Raw genomic sequence first — 17,795 nt, 5'->3', positions numbered from 1 at the left:
GCCTTGACAATGGACCATGAGATGTTGTCGACTCCTGGTGTAGTATTTTTAGATTTATGAAGGATTTGGTAGTAATCTTCTTCATTAATTTCGATTGACTCACTATTGATGTTTCTAGTCTTGTTAGAATCACTCTCATACCATTTATTTACCCTGTCGAAATGATTTTTATCAAAGTTGGCATCTTCATTTAGTTTGAAGGTGTTCTGATGATGATTTGCAAACAATTCACATTTTTCCTTATCTGACTGATATTCTTTCACATCATCTTCAAGTGTGGGAATTTCATATGTCTGTTTGTATCAAGACAGTTTGTTGACTTCTTGGAAAAATATTTTACCCTTGTAATCATTGATCTTGTTACAAATTATTATCCAGTTATGTTCTTTATACTGTTGTATCATCTTGTGAATATTTTTGTTGTAATCATTCAGGTCTTTTTTGAAACTAGGATCTCCTTTTATACGATATTCTCTGTCCATTTTTCTTTTATATCTGATCATTTTAATGATATATGGAGGAAGTTCATGTATGAATGGATGTCTTGAAATCATGGGTGTGTGTTTTTTTACACTATCGGATAAGGCATTGTTGAATCTTTCTATATATTCCTCATTTAAAAGTACATCTTTGTTCTCTTCAATGAATGCTTCTACTTCCTCGTTTACTTTTTCTATTTTGCACTTGCTGTAATTAGGTATAATCTTTTTCAGTTCTTCTTTTGGTTCTTTAATCAGGTCAATTTCAACAACCATTGCCAGATGATCTGATCCCAAATCAGGGGTTAATTCAATTTGCTTAATATTCTGCTTCATATTGTTAGTATAAAATATTAAGTCAGGAGTACTATCTTCATTCTCATTCATCAAAAATTTTGGTGGTGTTTCAGCTTTGGTGAACTGTTTGCTTTTCAAAAAGTTGTTGATTTGTTGCTTCTTGGCTTTGTTCACGTTGAAGTCTCCTATTATAATAGCATATTTGCAGAGGGACGCTTTTATGAAGATACTTTCTTCTATCTTGGATGAAGGGTGAACGTATACAAGGAATATATTATGTAATTTTCCTTTTTTGAAAGGTAGAGAGGAATGGGTGACTTCATTCAGCGGATTGTTGATAATTGGTGAATTAGCTTTTCCACATCTTATGCTTGGATGACACTGTACAAGGCTGCCACCTCTCGTATTTTGTATTTGGTGTCCAATCTCTTGAAGTTTTGTCCAATTTCGGTATTGTGTGTTGTCTGAATCTTTATTTTTTGCTTCAACAAACATTGTGCATGAAATATTGTTATGTTCTATAAAGTGGTTAATTAAGTGCTTTTTTGGAATATAACTGTTTATGTTGTTGTATAGCAATTTAATTGTCGACGTGAATTTGACTATTGTTCTTGCTGTTGATAGGTTCAGTTGGGGAGGGTTCTTCTGGATCTTCTAAATCAAACAACAGCACATAAAATCTATTCCTTGTAAACACCACTGTTGTATCTACATTATATGGACTAATGAACCTCTTCTTGATTTTATGTAAGAGTTCATTTCTATTGGTGTTTTTTGGTTTGTTGAGTTTACGGCAATATGTATTTACTATGTCATCGTGTATTGTTATGTGGGAATGTATTCTCGTCATTTTCTTCGTTAGATTTTCTATTTCTCTAGTTTTTTTATTTATATTTTTTACGTTGACGTTTGGAATGCCTTCGATTGGTTTCCTTGGATGATTGGGACATTTTATGGACCATGCTAAGTGATCTTCAGCATAGCAAGAAGTGCATTTTGGTGTATTGGTCGACTTACATTGGGACATTTTATGTGGTCCCTGACATTTTGAGCATTTAGGTAGGCTTTTGCAATTTTCAGTTGTATGGTCAAACATCAAGCATTTGCTGCAAGGGACAGGTGTTGGTTCTGGTGCATGGCTGGGGAACACCATGTAGTGGCGATTCATATAAAATAGAGCATTATTCAGTAGTGTCTCAAAAGCATTTATTTCTCTTGTAATAATTCGTATGTATCCTGTTGGGGAACTGTGTATTCTTGAAATAATTCTTTAACAGTATCGATGTTGAATTCCGATTGAAGTTAGACGTTGACTTATTTCTTCATCCTTGATGTTCTTTTCTACTGATGCAACAACCACTGAATGAGTTTGTTGAGGTTCTTTTCTTTCGATTTTTTGTTTTTGGTTTTTAGTTTCTTTATAGCTTGTAATTTTTTTCTCTGATTTTAATTCATTTAGGGCTTTTTCTAGTTTTATTTTATCATTATTTGGGTTTAAAAGAAATCCCAATTTGGTTTTCAGAACAACGTCTTCTGAATTCGGAAATTTGGAGTTCCACATGATAGCCATTTGGATTCTATTTATCTCATTATTTTCAGGAATAATGTAAAATAAATTGGAGTATTCTGTGTATTTAATTTCATTCATCTTTGGTGAAAAGTATTTGTTTATATTTTTTGTTGGATTGTTATTTATTTGTTGGGTTGTTTTTTGTGTTGTTCCTGTAGCAGTTATTGATGTCACATTATTCATGTTATCTATTTCCATGTGTTCAGAGTTGTTTTCATTTGTATTTGTTTCCCTTATTAGTTGTGATTGTTCGAATATGACATCTGGGGATTTGCTTTCATTTTTCTTCTTTGCAGTAGTATTTTTAATATTCTTCTATTTCTCTTTCTCTTGGAAGTACCTTCCTGTAAAAGGTTTTTCTTTTTCTTCATCTCCCTCCGAAGTCCCGTAGGAAGTGGTACCGCTAATCTGAGACATTTCAGAAAGATAGAAATCCTCAAATTTTGCAGCGTTCGCCGAGATATAAGAGTCAATTTTATTTGTTTATATTTTAATTCAAAAGCTGTCAATTTATTCGCTATCAATTTAAATTCTTATCAATGAGAACGTAGATTATAATTACATATGCTCAGCATGAAAGCCAGACATAGACTGACTAATAAACATTTTTCCAATATTTAGAAACTGTAAGCAAACGAGAGCAAAAAATCCGCTAGATCATGTTTGAGTAAGAGCACTTTCACAGATATAGGTATCACCATCCGTCTTGATCACTGTTCTCTGAATCCTATTTTCCAAATATGATTTCATTAATTTGATTTGATTATCTCTAATTCCGTGAGCTTCAAGTTTTTTCGGCAATATTGCATGATCGATAGAGTCAAAAGCATTGGAAAAATCAATGAACACAGTCAGCGGTATATTGCCATTCTCCAAGGAACCCATTACGTTCTTCACCAAGTTGAAAATAGCGGTCTCTGTACTTCTCTCCTTCATAAATCCATGCTGGTGAGGAGAAAAAATTCCAAACCTCCTGAAGATATTAAATCTATTTGAAAGTATATTCTCAAATATTTTGGAGAAACCGGTGAAAATGTCAATTTGGTAATCGGTAATTTGATAAATCCTCTTTATATCCCTTTTTATATTAAGACGTGTGACGTCTGTTTCAGTGCTACCACAATTTGAACACGAATTTTCGAAAAACTCACTGAAACCTTTGACTATTTTCCTTGGATCTCCAGAAGGCAATGGATATTGTATATTTTCACTCCTTATAGATCTCACAATTTGCCAGACTTTTTTTGTTTCGTTTTGTGACATGTATATATTTGAGCAGCATAATACTTTTGTTTATATTCTCTTATAGTGTAATCATATTTCCTCTTTAGTGCCTTATATTCATTCAAATATTTAGGATTGACCTTGGAAATCGTAAAAAGTTTATCAGGCTGAGCTTTCAGATGTTTTATTTTAGTGTCAAATTTGTACTTTGATGAATGCCTCATTTTGATGTCATGCTATGGAAAATTTTCTTCAATAAATTTTTCTCGAGAAAAGTTGAAAAAGATTTGAATAATTAAAGATAATTTCCAGAATTAAAATGTTCACAAGAATTATTTACTAGTATTATCTGAAAGTATTCCCAAAATAGTAGAAATTTAGACCTTATTTTTCACAACAAGTGGTTATGTAACAACAAATTGACAATAAATATAGCAAAGAATATCTACATGGTTATAAAACAATTATGATTGATATAAATTTGTACCTGAACAGATACAAGCTGAAAGAGGTAGCTGAATATAATTACATAATAAGTTAGAATATGCTTGTTGAAAACATTCGAAAAGAAAATAATTCTTTTTTGATACTCGAATAAGAAGGCCATACTAAAAATTAATTTATAGCACTTCTTCTCAGATATCTCATCCCTTATTGAGGAAACATGCTGAGCTATCCGTTCAATAAATTACAGAGTTCAAAATATCACATCTAGTTTATCAACAAACAAAAATTTGCAATATAGAAAGAATAAAAACATTTGAGCAGACTGAATTGAATCATAAACTGCTAACATCTAACTCAACAATAAAAGATCTTAACCCTGGAATGCTACCCATATTTTATACTCCTCAAATAGTACCCTGGGGTACAGGTGTACCCCAAAATAAAATGACATTTTTTCAGTAAAATTTTTATTTCATTCTAAAATAATATGGAATTCTGGAAACTTTGAACTATAAATGTGAGGATATTATTCACAAGATGAAATTTTAGTTCTTCACCCACAGTTGGGACATATTTTTTTCTGATGCTCTAAACACACGAACTTTTTACAGATCGAACATTTCACCCTTGATTTTCGGTCTTGGGACCTTGTACAGAAGGCACATCTTCCAGTTAATTGCTCAGGTTTATTAGGTGCTTGAATTTCCTCATTCATTTTCAGCACGCGACATATAGTTTCGCGGAGGTGACGAGGCAAAGTTGGAGTATTCAGTCGGCTCATCATATGCGGTCTCACTAAGGCCATGGCAAGCTCTTTCAGAAATAATCTTCTATTTATGATTATTTCCTTTTCTCGGGTGTTTGAACCATTCAAAAGAATCATACCATTGATTCCTATAATATTTAGCAAGTTGTAGAACAAGCATAGTGGCCAGCGTCTAGTTTTTCTGGAACAGGAGTATGTGTGACAAAGCTGGTCCAAAGTATCAACTCCTCCTTTAGTGTCATTGTAGAATTGAATGATATCTGGCAAATTCTTATTTTCGTTTGCTTCGTCTCCTTTCTCATGCATAGTGGAGAGCATAAGAACTATTTTTTTATTCTTCTTTGCTGGACAGTACGACAAAAGTGTGAGTTGATGGCTATAAGCAAACATAGCAGAATTTTTTCGTCTCTCTTTCACTTCCAAAAACAGAGGAGGAATCTCTTTTTTATTTTTTCTCAAGGTTCCAACTACTGTAATTTTTTTCTCTAGCAATTGCTGTGAAGTCTTCACTGAAGTGAACCAGTTATCTGTTGTTAAGTTTCTATTGGTGCCATGAAAAGAAGCGGTTAGCTTTTCACAATAATATTGAGATGCTGGAACGTTTTCCGGCGTTGAACCCCTTCCTGTATATATTTCAGCACTGAGTGCATAAAACGTTTTGGAATCACAACACATCAAAATCTTGATCCCATACTTATCAGGTTTCGACGGAATATACATTTTGAATGGGCAGCGACCCCTGAATCCTACCAGCTGTTCGTCAATAGTGGTAAATTCTGATGGAACATACAGTTCATTCATTTTCGAAAATGATCCCTCGAACACTTCTCGGAAAGCGGCCAACTTGTCACTTTTTTTTCTTTCATTCCGAGTTTCTTTATCGTCAAACCTGATACAGTTTAGTAAAAACCGGAAACGACTCTCTGACATCGTTGCACGAAATATTGGTATCCCAGAATCCTTGTCAAATAATTCCTTTGTTGATACTCCTTTCATTTTCATAACACCAGCATAATATAATAACCCAATCAAAGCTAAAATTTCTGTTTCATTAGTATCTCGGGAGAATGATGGCCTTACAGAAGTTTCCACATCTTTATCTTCCGGAGAACGGTCGTTTCTGTACTTCATTCGCTGTATTACTATTTCTTTGTTCGTAAACTCTGTGATCCATTTCAAATTTTCTTCAGTAAAACATAATTTCCATGCTTCCAAACCTGATTTTATATTTTTAGCCTCCCTCCTATTGCCTGGTAAATGAACGATCAAATTTTTCTTTGGTGTTCCATGAAGTTTTCCTTTTTTGCCACTCCATTTGAAGCGGTCTTTACCAAGAAGTTTTGATGGTGCATTCACAACTAGAAGTTTATCTTCGTTTGAGACAGATGCGCGGTTCTCGTTCGCGTGTGCAGTTGGATTTTCATCCTCACTGCTGTCGGATGTTTCAAATTGCGCACTTTGAGGTTGAGATAAGCTCGTAAAATTATCCAGTAATAATTCTTTTTGGTTCTCAGTATTTTCTCTGAAATCAGGAATAATTGCATCTTCTTCAGATTCGTTATCTCCTTCAGAATCTGAATCGAAAAGTATTTTGTGGATTTCGGCTATATCTCTGTCATTCTCCAAATTGAAAAACTTTTTGAAACTCATTTTTCCCCTTGAAATGAAAACTATCAACCTAAGAAATTTGTTTCGGTTAAAACGTTATTTTATTGTATTAGAAATTCTTTTTACCTATTTGGTATAATTCATATATAATATACGTTTATATAGCGATTCTGCTACCTTGGGGTTCAGGTGTACCCCGAAAAACCCGTGCGTGGAGTAATAATTCACAAACACCTATAACCAATGCTTCACTACGACTGACTAGACGTCACACGAAACTACTAGGATGGTCATTCCTCTTGCGCTATCTTTCGGAAAGTAGCAGAACTTTGTTCCGGTTCTGGGGTACGGGTGTACCCCGGGTAGCATTCCAGGGTTAATGAGTGCCATAATTATAACGTAAGAAATTGTCCAATTTGAAGAAATTATTACTCCTGGTCACAAATGAATCAAAATTCACTGTTATATGCAAGAGTAAGGGGTTAAATCAAAAATTGTTGAATTTAGGCCCTGATAATAGCAATGAAATACTTGTTTGGGGGTCAGCAATAAATAATAATAGATATAATAAGTTCTATTTTGATTGAATTGAGACTAAATTGCTTCTCTCTGCAAAAATAGAGGAATTTATTCACAAAAGCAACAATAATAATACAATAACAAACCTGCAAAAATAGAGGGAAAACAAATTTTAAGCCTCTAATTCCTTTGCACAATTCTCAAATAAAACAATATTTTGACAATTCTGCAGATTCAATTTGACATTTAAAGAAAATCACACTAATGGAAACGTGATTTTCTTTACATCTCTCAGAGAGAGAAAAATTTGCAATTGATAATGTACATTATTTTTCATTCATTAACAACTACTGTATCAAGATCATAGATTGAACTATAAATCAAATAGTTTGACAACGTTGTGTCTAATCCTTCACAATAATACCTATATCTGTATGATATATTCAGTTTATATTTGTCTTGAAATATATTCCAATTCTAAAAATGACAAATTTAATAATCAACCAATAGAAAATTCAAAATGACTAAAATTGTACCAATTGAGTAAACGGTTAATAAATTGAACAACTAAAATAACATAAAGACAGACGTAGGTTTCGGAATTTTTGTATGTTATAATACAATTTTTCCTCATCGGTGCCTTATAGTTCTACGAAATTATTGAATTTACAAACTCATCACGTGTATATCCACTCCATCAGAATTGCAAGCAAGAAACTACTAACTAACTAAACGTAACGGTTACTCTAGTGAGGATTCACAGATCAAGCCATTACTGAAGGTAGTCATAGATTTCTCTCTTTTTATTCTATTGAAATACATATACAAATCGACATTCACAGTTGAATCAACAATTTCAGGAATTTTAAATTTATGAATTAGTTGTTACATACTCTCTTATCAATTAATGATAACATCAAATTATAAAAGTTGAATGAGTCTTCTTGATAATGGATATTTAATATAAATCAAATAATTTAACTTTGTGTCTAATCCTTCCCAATAATATATCTGTATGATATATTTAGTTCATTTTTGTCTTGGAATATATTGCAATTCTAAAAATGACAAATTCAATAATCAACCAATAGAAAATTCAAAATAAATAAATCTGTACAAATTGAGTAGACGGTTAATAAATTTAACAACTAAATTAACATAAAGACAGACGTACGTTTCGGAATTTTCTGTATGTAATAATACAATTTTTCCTCATCAGTGCCTTATAGTTCTACGAAATTATTGAATTTACAAACTCATCACGTGTATATCCACTCCACCAAAATTGCAAACAAGAAACTAATATCTAACTGAACGTAACGGTTACTCTTGTGAGGATTCACAGATCAAGCCATTACTGAAGGTAGTCATAGATTTCTTTCTTGTTATTCTATTGAAATACATATACAAATCGACATTTATAGTTGAATCAACAATTTCCGAAATTTTAAATTTATCAATTGGTTGATACTGACTCTCTAATCAATAAATGATTACATCAAATTATAAAAGTTGAATGAGTCTTCTTGATAAAGGATATTTAATATAAATTAAATAATTTGACAACTTTGTGTCTAATCTTTCACAACAATATATCTGTATGATATATTTAGTTTGTTTTTGTCTTGGAATATATTCCAATTCTAAAAATGACAATTTACATAATCAACCAATAGAAAATTCAAAATGACTAAAACTGTACAAATTGAGTAAACGGTTAATAAATTGAACAACTTAATTAACATAAAGACTGACACTAAGTTTTGGAGTGATTCCAAGTCATCGATCTAAATTACATTTCTACTGATATGACTGCAATCCCAATTTTTCTCTTGTTGCTCAGATTGTGTTTCATCTGTTTTGTCAGTTGAAACTTGTAAAACTTTCTCTTTAGATGAAGAGATGAGATTATACTCTTTCTCCCTCCCAATCGCAGATTCCGGTTCTCCCTCTGAACCTAATAACTCGTTATTGGAATGTGTCTGCGATAGTAAGCTCATCTCATCTTCTTCGCTTATCGTTGCTCTGTAACAATAAATTTGAAGTTTAGAATCCAGTTCTGTTTTTCATACTGACTCTCTAAAACAATCTAATTCTTAACCTTATTGTAAACTCTTAGGACTTGGATTTGTTCTCTAAAACAATCTCATTATTAACCTTATTTTAAACTCTTAGGGCTTGGAATTGTTCTCTAAAACAATTTCATTATTAACCTCATTGTAAACTCTGAGGAACTTGTACTTCTAAGTAAATATTGAACCCAGAATTTGCGAGTTTATGTAAGGAAAGCAAATTCTCAGAACTCTCTTTCCCTGCAAATACATTTTGCAATTTCTTAGTGAATATGATAAAATGCAGATCTCATCTCTTGAGCAGTTAGCTCAATCACATCCTCAATACTCTCATGCTTCATACTCTCATGCTATCGAGTCGAATCTTTCTCAGAAATCATCGACCAATTTATGTTTCTCCATTTATATGGAGTACAAGCGAGCTCTTACCTGAAGTGTGTGTCACATTTGACTGCACTTCGTGGAGAACCTCAAACCTCTATTTACTTCAACAGGGTCTCGGATATTGAGAATTTTCTTGTGATAATTCTCCTCATTTCTGTTTATGATAATGTCTCGTACCCAATTACTTCTCTCGGATTTCTTGGCCTCTGATCAAGTTTGGTTACTCGTACTTGGCTCTATGACGTCCAACAAATCATTCATCAAAAAGCTCAGATCTTAGACTGTCGATCCAGATTTCGAATTTGAATAATTCTCTGTAACATGGATTAATTTTAAATACCTGGGTTTTTTGTACTCTAGAATTTAACCAAAAAAAATATTCTCTCAATTCTAATTACCTCTGTAATATGAATTGATTTTTGAAAACCTAGGTTTTCTACTACTCTAGAATTTAATCCCAGGAAAATATTCTCTCATTTCTTATGACCTCTGTAACATGAATTAATTTTTAAATACCTGGGTTTTCTAATACTCTAGAATTCAATCTCAAAAAATATTCTCTCAACTCTGATTAACTCTGTAGCATGAATTCATTTTTATATACCTGGGTTTTCTAATACTCTAAATCTCTAATATTCTCATAACTCTAATGTCGACAATTTCTCGTCTCCCAGATCTCTAATATCTCGAAAGGGGGTTTCGTCTAATGTCTCTAAAATTTCTCTAGCATCTTTCATCTAGTCTCTTAGGTATCACTCATTGATACTGCTCTAGTCAGCTAAAATCAAGGAAATGGCAATTATTGATTGTACGAAACGGACTTATATTGGTTCTGACAATTCTCTCTTTCCTCGTATTGCATGAAACGTCTATCTTCTGCACTTACGGAAATGATGGAATCTGAATCTTAATTCACCAATGGTTTTTGTTTGATTTCCATTGGCTGCCATTTCAATTTCAGGATTAATGAAACAAAAATATTCATATTATGTATTTTAAGATTTTTGTGCATTATATGCTCTCTTAGTACATCAACATCTACTACCATATATAAGATATAAAATTTTGTTTCCTGCTTCTGAATTGCCTCATACGCACAGCGATCTGATACAATTCGAAACAGGACTATCAAGTTTTCAAGCAGCACCACCTCGTACATGTACACCTTACTTCAAAAGTGGTATCACGCACTGCAATGAATACCTGTTGCGTTAGGTATGGCCATTGTACATGTACGGGATGAATATTTGAATCCTCTAATATCCCTAGCTTACAAACAAACAACACGGCACAGTAAGCATTGTATGAAAGAAGCCCTGAAATATTGATTATCACAAATCTTACCATACTGCAGTTCTTGTAGTTTAGTGAAATAAATAATTCTCCAAATTTTTCAACAAGTATGATGAATCTATTCTCTCAAAATATCTGAATCTCTGGGTTATGTATGTGGAATGTGAAATATCCAATTTCACATGCTCCAAGCGATGTATGTATAATCTCTAAATCTACATCCAAACTTCTAGGTGTTGTATGTGAAATCTCTAACATTATCTAATCTAAAAAAGACAGTATGTTAGCCAAATCTCTAAAGTTAACATAATCTCAACCTCTGAATGGTTTAAGTGAAACTCTAAAATGTTCTCATCTAAACCTCTCAAATGATGTATGTACATCACCTAAATCTCTCAAACGGTGGATGTGACATCTCTCGTTGACGATGAATATGTAAAATCTCTACATTTACATCTCAAATGACTTATGTACATCACCTAAATCTCTCAAACGGTGGATGTGACATCTCTCGTAAATGATTAATGTGAAATCTCTACATTCATATCATCTGAATCTCTCTAAATGATGAATGTGAAGTCTCCAAATTCACATCATCTAAATCTATAAAACATGTGTATAGTAAAGTATCTCATTTCCCTAAGCATCAACGGCCAATAACCGTTAAGAATCAAAGTTGATTCCTTCCCTGATAGATAGGTAAACACATTATTTCCGAATACCGTAAATACTGTATAATAGGAATTCTCTATTTCAGCAATGAATATGAAATAAATCATTTTTATTCACTGAACTAAATAAAATACCTCTAGCCTCGTGATTAAGTTGAAATTCAACTTACCTCAATTGATATTTTTCCCGTTGTGTACACAACAGATTTTCAGAATTAGTGTTCACCTCGTTGCGCAGTTAAGCGTGCACTGGAGCCTATAACTTGTTGGATTTATAGGTTTTGCAGAGGATTCACTAATACACCGTTTAGGTTTTATAGTTTAATATAATCTCTAGTATGTCTCTCTCCGAGCAAAGCTCGATGTCGAAGAGTCTCATCTCTTAGGTTAGACCTCTGTCATTCGCTCTTGATCATTGAAGATCTATTCTTGTTTTTTCTCTCGATAGCCCTCGATGGCCTCGTCACTTCGCAACGCCGCGGTGGTGAGATGAAGTAATACTACGAATGGGTAGAATGTAATGTTGGTTGTCTCTCGTAATTTGTTCGGATGAAGTAATATTCTAACATGTACCAATTTGCACCGGAATATTGCAAAAAATATTTTAAAATTTTAATTGTCTTTTTGCCCTCATTGATTTGAAAACGGTCACATTATTTATTGAAATCTCCAATCCATTGATTTGCATTTAAATTTCTGCCAGTAAATTTTCCTATCATAAAATCATTTGCAATCTGTCCTACATTGTGTTCTAATTATGCTGGCTTATTGTCAATTAATTTCTCTAAAAGTTCTTCCAAACTTTGCACTGAGCCAGTGCCAGTAAGTAAGTAATTAGGTAAATACTTATTTGTAGAATTTACAAATTATGATACATCATAATATCTATATAAAACGAAACAAGAAAAAAGAAATACATACTGTCTGCAAAAGGGATACTTTCGACAGTATGAACAGATTATGAGTAAGTTCCCAGGAACTATTAGATTTCACAGAAAAATCAACAAAAATCACACTCTAGAGCTGAAAATATATATTGAATTTGAAATAGAGTAACCACAAAAAATCATAATCATCAAGTGAAGCCAAACATAATGAAACAGAGAAAAAAAATCGGGAAAAAGGGGCCCTGATGCGTACCTATACCCTCACAGAATCAACCATGGAATGTATCATCCAACAAAAACCTCCTATATCTTCTCTTAAAGGAAGGCAAACTATATGACTTCAAGAGGAGAGTCAGATCATTATATTCTTTACATATATATATATATATATATATATATATATATATATATATATATATATATATATATATATATATATATATATATATATATATATATATATATATATATATATATATATATATATATATATATATCTATATATATATATATATATATATATATATATATATATATATATATATATATATCAACAATTTTAATTCCCAATATACAACAATAGTTATAAGTATGATAAGGGGTGTGGGAAAATTGATAAGTGTTATAATTTCACTCTTCTTTATTTCATTTAGTCGACGTTTCGATCCCGATGGGGACCTTCTTCAGGACTCTACAATAGCAATAGAAAACAGTCAAAAACATGGCAATCACAAAACATGTAAAAATAGTACATACCGAAATACAGAGTTGTAAAGATCTTATTTGAACACAAATCAATAGCTCTCAAGAAAGCAATGAACAAGAACATCAACAAATTTAGCGAAAAAAGATCTGATATTTCGTTAGCACAAGAGTAGAAATCAATTATCATATGTAAATAAGGTAAACAGAAAAATCAACAAAATGAGAGGTTGTCAAAAATGCTGTCAACCAGACTTGCCACAGAATACACGCACATGACAAATGAAACATAGAATAGCATTAAATCACACTTGGTCGCAGTAATTCACTCTCACTGAACTCAGAACAAATGCGATTATTGAAAGACTCCATGAACCGAATCCAATCCCCTCTCACAGAAATAGTCCGGAACACAGATTTCATTATTACGTTATCCCGACTGTAGAACTTGTGAAAATATTCATTCCATTTGATCCGTCCAATTCTCTGCCACCAAACTGGTCATAATGAATCAAATAAGTATAGATGGAACTAATATTGTTTACATCCCTTCTGTAATTCATAGAACAAGTGTGTCGTTTAATATGGTACATCTCTAAGAAACATCTTTTCTTTCCACTAACTGCACATTCAAGAATTTTGGTGGAATCATAATCCATTGGGTGATCTTTGTCCCGGGTATGGTCTGCTAGGGCACAAATCTTATTAGGATTCTTGATGTCGCTCTTGTGTTGAGCAATCCTTCTCTTCAAAAGCTGAGATGTCTGACCAATATACACCTCACTACATATTGAACATGGAATACAATACACCACACCACTCATATTATCAACAGTCATCCTATCTTTCACTCGACTGTATAGTCTGTCAATTTTAAAATAAGATTTCGGAATCAATTTAATTTGTGTGGTCTTTAGGAGGTTAATTAATGCATTAGTCATACCATTTATTAGGGGAATAGAAGAGTAAAGAATTCTATCTACGTTCCCAGTGTCCACAGTGGTGGATGCGCCCCTCTCTCCATTCGTTGGCTGTCTCGAAGGAGTGGTATTGTATATCAATCTGGACAACAACCTCTTTGGGTATCCATTCTCTAGCATCAATTGTAACAATAACCTCAGATTCTGCTGCCTTAGACTTGGATGAGCAACTTTTTCGATGCGATTCTTCAATCCTAAAATCATGTTTACCTTTTGTCCATGTGGATGATTGGAAAAATAGTGTAAGTATCTCCCTGAACTTGTTGGCTTTCGGTACCAATCCAGAATCAGCCTATTTTCCGGTGTTCGAATCACCCTTGTATCCAGGAATGGGACACCACTCGCTGTTTCTTCCTCCAACGTAAACTGTATACTTTCATGTTCACTGTTGAACCTGTTTAGAACGAAAGCAACCTGGTCTTTAGGTACAGCACATATTAGATCATCAACATATTTCTTGATGAAAGGAATGTGAAAAGGAATGCTAACAAGAATGCAGTCCAGAAGGAAATCCATTACTACTTCAGCAATGGACGGACTGAAGTTGGAACCCATAGGGGAACCGAGCACCTGTTTGAAGAACCTACCATTAAAAAGAAAATAGTTAGAAGAAAACAGGAACTTAATGGCATATATGAATTCTTCTTTTGGTAGACTAGTGTGGTTTTTGATAGTATCCCACTTGTTCTCAACAGCTGAGACTGCCAACTCTACAGGAATGTTGGTGAAAAGAGATACAACGTCCAGGCTGATCAGGACATAATCAACAGGTAACTGAAAACCATTCACACATTGGGCAAAAGCAAAGGAATCTTCAATAAAATATCTACTTCTGGTGGAAGAAAGATATTTAGACAGGATGTCTGAAACAAAAACTGACAGTTTAGAAGTGGGGGTGTTAACAGATGATATTATTGGTCTCAAGGCAAGAATGGGTTTGTGGATTTTTGGTAAACCGTAGAATCTAGCGGGAACTGAATTATAAATGTACAGTAATTTACCTTGTACTTGTGTTATGTGGCCCCCACTGACCCATCGCTTAATCAATGCATTACATTTACCTTGTATTGTAATGGTTGGATCTCTGTTAGGAAGAAGTTGGTAATATTGTTCATTGAGCAAAATTGTGTTGGAGAGCTCTATGTACTGATCCTTATCCATCAATACCGTAACATTGCCTTTATCAGCCCGTAACACAAGCAATTCTTGATGTTGACTTAGGTACCTCTTACAGTGGTAAAATTCTCTCTGGAAAACATTATTAGTCCTTTTTCCAGGTTTGATGTAGTTGGTTATAATATTAGCGGCTTGGGAACGTTTGATGTTCTTCCCCTCATCTGACAGTCTATCATTAAGGTCTATAATGCTCTCTACATCTGCCAACAGTCCCGACATGGAAACCTCCTTCAAAGGAATATCAATGCCGAATCTGGGGCCCAGTGCTAGGAATTTCAATATTCTATCTGGTATAATCACAGAACTAACATTCCTAACCCACCTTTCTTGTGGTTCTACTCTCTTTAGAAGTTCATCCGATAGAGCTCTCACCTTCATCAGATTTCTCTCCCTGATAGCAGCAAATTCTCTTCTGTACCTTCTGGACTGGTAAGATTCGAAACGAATTAGCATCTCTGGTGGAAGCAACCCCTCCAAGATCTGCCACAACCTGGAAGACTCACACTCCATTCTTCCTATCCTGGTCACAGTCACAGTGATCTCAAATTGAAGAACGAGACGCCTTGATTTCTCCAACATAGCTTGAACCTGTCTGGACGAACCTGAATCACTTGCTGAGCTGAACAAATAATTCATATTGCTGGAAATATGTTTGGGAAGTAAACCCTGTCTTTTGCATTCCAAAAGGAACACTCTTCGGTTTCTATAAGATGCCAGTTTCATATTGTATGAAGACCATGACTTCAACGCCTCATATGCTACTCTTCCATAGTTGTTTCTCACTTCTGCATAAAACCCCATGCTTAAATATCAACAATTTTAATTCCCAATATACAACAATAGTTATAAGTATGATAAGGGGTGTGGGAAAATTGATAAGTGTTATAATTTCACTCTTCTTTATTTCATTTAGTCGACGTTTCGATCCCGATGGGGACCTTCTTCAGGACTCTACAATAGCAATAGAAAACAGTCAAAAACATGGCAATCACAAAACATGTAAAAATAGTACATACCGAAATACAGAGTTGTAAAGATCTTATTTGAACACAAACTCTGTATTTCGGTATGTACTATTTTTACATGTTTTGTGATTGCCATGTTTTTGACTGTTTTCTATTGCTATTGTAGAGTCCTGAAGAAGGTCCCCATCGGGATCGAAACGTCGACTAAATGAAATAAAGAAGAGTGAAATTATAACACTTATCAATTTTCCCACACCCCTTATCATACTTATAACTATTGTTGTATATTGGGAATTAAAATTGTTGATATATATATATATATATATATATATATATATATATATATATATATATATATATGTAAAGAATATACCGGTGATAGATAAGCTCTGATTGCGATTGGCTGGATATGGAAAAACGTAGTTTCACTCTGTTTCATTATTTCATTCAATTATTCTCTATAAAACCCCTCCATATCTTTATAATAAAATAAAATTCCGCTCCGATGTCCATACTTTGAAGTATGGACTTACAAGTATGAAGTATATATATATATATATATATATATATATATATATATATATATACTTCATATCATTGTTTATTGTTTATTTATTGTTTATTGTTTATATATATATATATATATATATATATATATATATATATATATATATATATATATATATACTTCATACTTGTAAGTCCATACTTCAAAGTATGGACATCGGAGCGGAATTTTATTTTATTATAAAGATATGGAGGGGTTTTATAGAGAATAATTGAATGAAATAATGAAACAGAGTGAAACTACGTTTTTCCATATCCAGCCAATCGCAATCAGAGCTTATCTATCACCGGTTGATATTTCCTAATTCCTACACTCGTTTTATACGTAGAATCAACTGAAATAATGAAGAATAAAGGTTTTAATTTGTAAATCTTTCGTTTTGATGAATTCGAGTTCTCAAAGTTCATGGTCTTCTGATAAACACTATGTACACTTTTGGAGCAACCGGAAACAGTCTTATAATTCTACGTATTTGTAGAATCGAAAATGAAAAAGGGTTTTTAAAAAAAACCTCTTTCTGCAGAAATATTCGAAAAAAATATGAGTCCTTTGCGTCACCTTTTGTCACAGGAATCTCATTAACTCACGAACCATTGAGTAAATAACCGAGGTGAGGCATATTACTGAAATTTTCATCAAATAAGCTATCTAATGATGCAATGATATACTGGGTGTGCCATTTGAAATAGAAAGTAGTAGTCTGTTTCCGGTATAACCAGATGTTGTAGAGATCTGAAAATATTTTAGAGTGAAAGGCCATTGTCTCACATCCCAACATGCAAATTTTCAGCACAAAATTATGATTAGTTTTCTATAAATGCCTAATAGGCCATCGCGGTGAAAAGTACTATGTAGTCGGTGCTGATTGTCAAATCATCATAATTTAATTAGTTCTATGGCATTTTATGGATATCTGAAACAAATTGCCATAGCAACCATGAAATTTTTCTGAAAAAGTGACCTACGTCAAAAAGTACCACAGATAAATGATGACAAGTGAGGTATTTTGAAATCAGAATTTCATAGAGATCATGAGTACGATATAAAAATTGGGCATCCTCACTGAAAAAGATAGGTTGGTATGGTGTTTCTCCACTTTCTTATGCTCTAAGTGCTGTCGATTCCGACAAAAATTGAATCATTCTCCTTGCTTCAAATTTACAGGAGTTATCGACCGATCAAGCACT

General features: G+C 33.2%; 1 protein-coding gene and 1 long non-coding RNA gene across 6 annotated transcripts; both read right to left on the bottom strand.

Annotated features, from left to right (window-relative positions):
- Positions 1-4,570: 4,570 nt before the first annotated feature.
- LOC123686205 (piggyBac transposable element-derived protein 1-like) lies at positions 4,571-6,433 on the bottom strand. Its single transcript, XM_045626220.1, has one exon. It carries the CDS (start codon positions 6,431-6,433, stop codon positions 4,571-4,573), a length of 1,863 nt encoding a protein of 620 aa, XP_045482176.1.
- A 2,102-nt stretch (positions 6,434-8,535) lies between these two features.
- Positions 8,536-12,610, bottom strand: LOC123686133. Of its 5 annotated transcripts, none has more exons than XR_006748412.1 (5): positions 10,711-12,610; positions 9,971-10,309; positions 9,765-9,855; positions 9,412-9,680; positions 8,536-8,935 (listed from the first exon to the last, which is right to left on the bottom strand). It is a non-coding gene; the product is annotated as an uncharacterized LOC123686133 (long non-coding RNA). The 5 variants fall into 5 exon arrangements; XR_006748410.1 differs by having other exon boundaries at positions 9,971-10,925; positions 11,046-12,610; XR_006748411.1 differs by having other exon boundaries at positions 9,971-10,925; positions 11,139-12,610.
- Between the last annotated feature and the right edge of the window lie 5,185 nt (positions 12,611-17,795).

This window comes from Harmonia axyridis, chromosome X (assembly GCF_914767665.1).
Source record: "Harmonia axyridis chromosome X, icHarAxyr1.1, whole genome shotgun sequence".
NCBI classification, from domain to species: domain Eukaryota; kingdom Metazoa; phylum Arthropoda; class Insecta; order Coleoptera; family Coccinellidae; genus Harmonia; species Harmonia axyridis.
This window is presented reverse-complemented; position numbering and strand designations above follow the sequence as displayed.

Bases quoted from the DNA above. Each gene is read 5' to 3' on its own strand.
- LOC123686205 (XM_045626220.1), bottom strand. From the start codon at position 6,433: ATGAGTTTCAAAAAGTTTTTCAATTTGGAGAATGACAGAGATATAGCC.